This window comes from Buceros rhinoceros, unplaced genomic scaffold (assembly GCF_000710305.1).
Source record: "Buceros rhinoceros silvestris isolate BGI_N320 unplaced genomic scaffold, ASM71030v1 scaffold27873, whole genome shotgun sequence".
NCBI lineage: Eukaryota > Metazoa > Chordata > Aves > Bucerotiformes > Bucerotidae > Buceros > Buceros rhinoceros.
In genome coordinates, this window is record NW_010405810.1 from 1,185 (window position 1) to 8,151 (window position 6,967).

Genomic DNA, 6,967 nt, shown 5'->3' on the forward strand with positions numbered 1-6,967 from the left:
CTGTTCAGTGGGTTAACTCAGGTTTTATCCAAAATGAAGAACTGATCTTTAATGACACACAATGATGCACAATGATGCTTCACTAAGAGTTTTGGAAATAGAAATGTAAAGACAATAACCCACCTCATCCATGCTCCAGCCTCCCTCTTAAACTGAAAAGTTTCAGGAAGCCATTACAATTTTAGCAATGCTAGGCACTGAAGATGGGCAGGATCAGAGAGAGTAAAACACATCAAATGTTGTCACAAAGCAGATACATAGGTTCATGACTAGTTGCATTTTCTTACTGTGTTCACTGAAATGCAAGATTAAAGAAATTAATTTAAAAACTGATGCAGAATTTCCAACCTGCTGCACCAGGGGACTTGATAAAGTGGGACCTACTTGCAAAATTCATATGGTCCTTCCACTCCTGAAGCATGCAAGAAGGAAGAAAGTCAAGAAGCAAAGATTTCTGGAACTGAAGCTGTGATCTGGCAGCAACAGCTTGCTCATACAGATGTATGTCAATCAGAAAAGGAGGGTTAAAGAAAGCATTCCCCCTCTGATGAACATGGCTGGCAAACTGGTAACAACAAAGGAGGAGAACGCTGAAGTACTCAATATTTTTGCCTCATTCTTCAGTGATAACTGCTCTGCTCACACCTCCCAGGTTGATGGACCACAACATGGGTACCAGGGGGGCAAACTCCCTCCTGCTGTAAGAGAAGATCAGGTTTGTGACCACCTGAGGAACCTGAACATACATAAGTCTATGGGACCTGATGAGATGCATCCCAGAGTTCCTCCTGAGGGAACTGGCTGACGTAGTTGCCCAGCCACTCTCCAGGATATCTGACAAGTCCTGGCAGTCAGGTGAAGTCCCTGTTGACTGGACAAAGGGACACACGGCACTCATTGTTAAAAAGGGTAGAGAGGGGGACCTGGGGAACTCCTGAGCTGTCAACCTCACCTCTGTGCCTGGGAAGATCATGGAACAGATGCTTCTAGAAGCTATGTGAAGGCACATGGGGTGACAGGGAAGTGAGTGGAGACAGCCAGCATGGCTTCACCAAGGGCAAGTCCTGCCTGACCAACCTACTGGCCTATGATGAAGGGACTGGCCTATGACATCAGTGGACAAGGGAAGAGCTCTGGATGTCGTCTATCTGAACTGTGTAAAGCCTCTGACATGGTCCCTCACAACATCCTGCTCTCTAAACTGGAGAGATACGGATTTCATGGGTGGACTGTTCAGAGGATAACAAATTGCTTGGATGGTCACATCCAGAGGGTAGTGGTCAAAGGCGCCATATGCAGGAGATCAGAGACAAGTGGTGTCCCTTAGGGGTCCGTACTCGGACCAGTCTGTTCAATACAGTCATCAGTGACAGACAGCAGGATTGAGTGCCCCCTCAGCAAGTTTGCAGACGGCATGAAGCTGCGTGGTGCAGTTGATACAACTGGGATTGGGATGGGATGCCATCCAGAGGGACGTGAACAAGCAGGAGAAGTGGGTCCCTGTGAACCTCATGAGGTTCAACAAGGCCAAGTGCCAGGCCCTGTACCTGGGCTGGGTCAATCCTTGGTATCAGTACAGGCTGAGGGATGAAGGGATTGAGATCAGCCCTGTGGAGAGGGACTTGGGAGTACTGGTGGGTGAAAGGCTGGATATGAGCTAACGACAAGCACTCACCTAGAAAGCCAACCATATCCTGAGCTGCATCAGAAGCATGGGCAGCAGGTCAAGGAAGGTGATTCTGCCCTTCTGGTACCAGACACCCCTGCAGTGCTGGATCCAGCTCTGGGGTCCAGCCCTGTGGAGAGGGACTTGGCGGTAATGATGGATTAAAAGCTGGACATGAGCCAGCAATGAGTGCTTGTGGCACAGAAAGTCAACCATATCCTGAGCTGCATCAAGAGAAGTGTGACCAGCAGGTTGAGGGAGGTGATTCTGCTCCTTTACTCCACTCTGGTGAGACCTCACCTGGAGTACCTCTGTCCATCTCTGGAGTCCTCAGCACACGAAGGATATGAACATGTTGGAGCGGGTCCAGAGGAGGCCACAGAAATGGTCAGAGGGATCAAACACCTCTGCTGTGAGGACAGGCTGAGACAGCTGGGGTTGTTCAGCCTGGGGAAGAGAAGGCTCCGGGGAGACCTTATAGCAGTCTTTCAGTACTTTACTTAAAGAGGGCTTAGAAGAAAGTTGGGGACAGACTTTAGCAGGGACTATTGTGACAGGGCAATACGGTTGATGGTTTTAAACTAAAAGAGAGGAGATTTAGGTGAGATATAAGGAGGAAATTTTTTACCCTGAGGGTGGTGAGACACTGGCACAGGTTGTCCAAAGAGGTGGTAGAAGCCCCATCCCTGGAAACATTCCAGGTGAGGTTGGAATAGGGCTCTGGGCAACCTGATGTACTTGAAGATGTCCCTGCTTGCTGCAAGAGGGCTTAGACTAGATGACTTTTAAAGGTCCCTTCCAACCCAGTCTGATACGATTCGGTATCAGAAGTACTGGCTTCCATTCTTCCTCTCCAGTTTTCAAGTCCCTGCTCTATATACACTCACTGACAGTTGTTACTATATCACAACTGAATAAATCAGGGGATCTGGAGAAGAACCTTTTGTGGTGCTATTTCCTTGACTAAAAAAAAATATCACTACATCTTTTTCTAAGAAATGTCTTTTTTCTTAATATCAGAGAATTTCAATTTATCTTCAACAGACAAAAACTGTGATAATGTCTCTGCCTTGATCTATGTCTTTCCCTCACATCCTCTTTGTCCTTATTTTTGCTTCCCCCTGTCCTTGAAACAAAACTGGATAGCAGCTGTGGACGCTTTCATCTGCAGCTGTCCCAGTATGAGCTTCTTGTCTTGGTGTTTTTGCTCACTTAACATGAAATATGTTATGCCAGAAATCCAAGTTTAGGTTATGCTCAGAGTGGACTGGAGTATCTGGCTGTGCCCAAGTCATCCAGACAGAGTAGTGGACTCTGTCTGTGCTCGACCAAGTGTATCAGCATCAGCCTTGTTCAGATTTTATTTGGTATTATGGAGACTGAGCGTGTTATGGATCCGAATCCTTTCAACTCTAAGGCTATATGTGTTCCTGACCTGTTCAGGAGAAGACCGAACAGTGAAAGCAACCTGGTACTAGATGCTGGATGTCAGAAATTCATATGGATAATGCAGAAGAACAGAAGCCTTGGGAAAGGAGAAGGAGGAGGAGGTAGAGCCTAGAAGAGGCAATGTGGTTTGCCTGAATGAAAGGAAACATATTTGATGAGAACAGCAGAACTGTTAAACAGGAGGGAATGGCTTTAGCTTATTATTATCCTCCTGCAGAGACCAGAGGAAACCAACAGTTTGGACTTAAACCATAACCCAGATGTTTTGTGGTGTATCCCACTGGAGTATCTCCCATGTTACTGCAACTGTCGTACTGTGAAAAGAAGCTTCTTGAAGAAGCTTGTGGCACTTTTGCCTTCCTGGGGTAGTCCTGTCTGCGGCAAAACAGTCTGAACCATTCTGAGGCACTTATTACCAGGGCTGTGCTTGTGATGCAGCTCAGTTCCCAGAAAGCCAAGGGAGCTGGGGGATGACAGGACTAGGGGCAGTAAGACTCTGTGCCTGACACCTCCCAGTCATATGGGAATAAAGGATCTTGGCTACATCTGCTACTAAAGCAATGTCTGCAAACCTCTGTTTTGCAAATCCCAAGGGATGCTTCTAAAAGCTGTGTGAAAAGTAACTGAGAAAAGCAAGACTACTGCCAACAGGCTACACTTGGCTGCGAAGGGGTCCACATGTCTTATAAACAGTGCTCAGGTGTCCACAAATGGAATAAGACTGAGCTGGCTGTTCGAAAGCTTTTGTCAGTAGGTGTTACTGCTCTGCTCTTCCCCACTCAAATCACTCTTCTCTCCATCAGTAGCTCAGAAACAACTTCTCCAGGGAGAAGTTACTAATTTTACAGGCACCTCTGCCTATCTCATCTTCTCTCCCTTACCGTCTTCCTCCACAAATTTCAGTGTTTCTCAGTCTCTTGAGCAGCAAATCTGCTACCATTCCTCTTGGTAAGCTAGCATGCAGCCTATTGCCAAAAGAAACAAAGTCTTTCGGCTTGTATTTGGAAGACAGGGAGGAAGAGAGGGCATGGAAAACTGAGCTGAGAGCATTTGCTGAATTTCTCACTCCCATGAAGAGCCTGGCTCCTTTATGTGGTCTCAACAGCCAAACACAGAGCAGGGAGCAACGCAGCGTATTCCACCAACACTGCAGGGTATTACAAATAAAACCTGACAAAGTCTTGGCATGATTTGCAGCTACTATTTTGGGTTTGGGGAAATAACGTGAACAAGGAACCAGGAGCCTCACCTGTCAGATGTGTCGCAAACACAAAGGCTCTGACCTGCAGCTCTTGTTCTACTTAATATGTGGCAACCCATGAAACTTTCCTATTCATCAATAAACACCCAGCATTCACACAGAATATTCCGCATTTTAAGTGAGCTCCTCCACTAGAAAATGCCACCTTTCTTGCAGCGTGCAAAGCATGCAATCCTGTGGGCTCAGGAGGGTTCCTTCTTCTGAATGCAGGTAAGTCATACACTGGTGTACTGAAGCTAGCACGGAAAAAATAGAAATACTCTAAAAGAAAGATTCAGCTAGGAATGTCTTTGCTTACAGCAGGATGTAGCACTGTCTGATACCGTCACATAGAGATGTGCCAAAGTAGTTCCAGCAAAGTACGACCACGCTGTTCAAAGTGTGGAGGAGGTGTATAGCAAAGCTCACAGAGAATGATTATTTAAAGCCTTCGTTAAGTCAGTCAGTATGGGTAAGGGGTCATCATCAAAATGAAGCAGGGGAACTACTGCGATAAAAGCAGCCAGGGCAGAACTAAGCTCTAAATCAGTCTGTGTTACGTGAAGCAGCATCGTACCTCTCCTGCTGGCAGGATTATGTGTTACATGAGGCTACCCAGAATATGCAAGACAGCCGTATCAATCCCGTCATTTCGACCAGGCTGGGCTGCCTCTGTCTCCTGCAGGCTGCACTGCCACTGGTCCTGGGATCAGCTGTCTCTGCATCTTCCCAGGGGATGGGATGCAACACAGCACAGAGCACTTGAGCACTTGAGCACACAGCTCTGGGAAGAGCCATCATTGCTCTCGCAGTGTGTCTGGCAGTAGGTGAACTGCAACAAACATCATCCTTGCCCATCCTAAGGCCAACAGGGATTGCAGCTTAGAGCACAGCTGAGCGCTTTTCCAGTCCTTTACCTTGTTCGTGCCATCACGTTGTTCTTCTTGGGCTGCTGATTAACTGGGCTTCCCATGTTGCCATTCTTCAGGGATCCCTTCCGAGCCAGCTCCCTCTGCTTCTCTGCATATGGGATACAAGGGGAAGAGCAAAATTAGGGCAACAGCCTGGCTGGCCACCATCAGCTGTAGGAACAGAGATTTGACAGTAGCAAAAGACAGCGGAATTAAGAGCAAAAGGCACGAGCTCTCCACCTCCCAAGGAAGGACACTACAAAGGCTGGACGAGCTGTGTCCCATTGTCTCCAAGGTCACTAGGGGCTACAACGAATGTACTTTGACACAGCACCTTACTGACAATGCCATGCTAAGATGGTCATGGAGCTTCTGGATGACACCCAGGTGAAGCAGAGAAAGGGGAGAGACCTTGTCTCTATTTCCTACCGGCTGCATGGACCCTTAGGCTGTGCTCTGTGCCAGTCAAGTGATCCTATCCTTCTATCTTTTCTCCTTCTACCTTTTCTCCCTCTAGTGAGGATGCTGCTGAGGGGCCTAGCGAAGTCAGAAAATGGTCTCAATTGAAGCAGCACCATCGTTTAGTGTTAGTGCAGCTGACCTTGACACCAGGCCTGAGTTAACACTGTTTCCCTAGATGGCAACTCACCAGACTTACATACCCCACAGCAGAAAGTGTTGCTGTTGTCCCTGCTTTTCCTCCTGGCAATCTGGGATGTCCCCTGTGTGTCTTTCTCTTTTATCTCATATTAATTCCTGGGAGATTGCTCTCTTTATTTAAAAAAAAAAAAGTGAAATATTTTGCAGCTGTATTTTTAAACAGCATATTGTTTGCTTTAATTTTCAGAGTGTGTTCTGTTCACTGCAGAAATGTACCTTAAAATGCAGACAAGCTTTCTTTATGTACTCAGTGCAAGAAGGGATTTAAATTAGCTTACTCTTTATGAGAGACTATTTGTCTTAATGTCTTTCCACCACCGGATCACAACTAGAGTTCAGGTCCTAAAGCTGCTTTCTTCTGCAGGTATACAACACCTGTGCTGTATTAACATGGGCCTGCCTCCAGCAGGGACAGGAACCCAGGAATGATGGGTTTTCATATAAACTGGTAACCCATTTTCTTATTCGAAGTCCTCCCTTGTTTCTTGCAGGAAATCGGTTGGGTTGAGTTAGCAGTTAGGTGAAAGAGTTGTGCTAAGTGTCCCAACCTCATCCTGCAACACCAGGCAAAGCAGGGAAAGGCTGAGCATGGGGCCAGCAAGGAAGGAAGGAAAGGGATTGGTTAAAACTGTTCTCTAGAGAACATGTGAGAAAATGTTGGGAACTGTTTTTGTGGCATATCTGAGTAAATGGAGTTCACCAGACAGTTTGCTGAGGAACCTGAATGGTGAATTCATTTTGCTTCTGCTTCCCTTGCGGTGTGCTAAATGTGCTGATATATTTTTTCTCTTGCAGATTTTATTCCCCTTGAAGAGAAAAGCTCCTTTTCCCACTTGTCATGGAAAAGTGGTGTGCCTACCAGGGTGTGCAAGTGCAAGGTGGGCCAACTGCATCCCTTCCATGCAGGTAAGAGCAAGGGGACACACACCCAAGGCTGCCATTTTTGAGGGACAAATAAGCAGCAGAGATCGTGATGATGAGAGTGGCTGGGGAATCTGCAGAGAAGAGTACGTCCTCCTACAAAGCACGCCCAGCCCTGTT

At 46.9% G+C, this 6,967-nt stretch overlaps 1 protein-coding gene across 1 annotated transcript in view; it reads right to left on the reverse strand.

The window, feature by feature from the left end:
- The window catches only part of FAM219A (family with sequence similarity 219, member A), a gene marked incomplete at both ends in the record, with an annotated part of 6,473 nt that extends 1,098 nt beyond the window's left edge, over positions 1-5,375 (reverse strand). Inside the window, one exon of the mRNA XM_010133875.1 lies at positions 5,273-5,375. Within this exon, the coding sequence (XP_010132177.1) occupies positions 5,273-5,375 (103 nt within the window). The remainder of the gene's footprint in view (positions 1-5,272) is intronic.
- Positions 5,376-6,967: the final 1,592 nt, after the last annotated feature.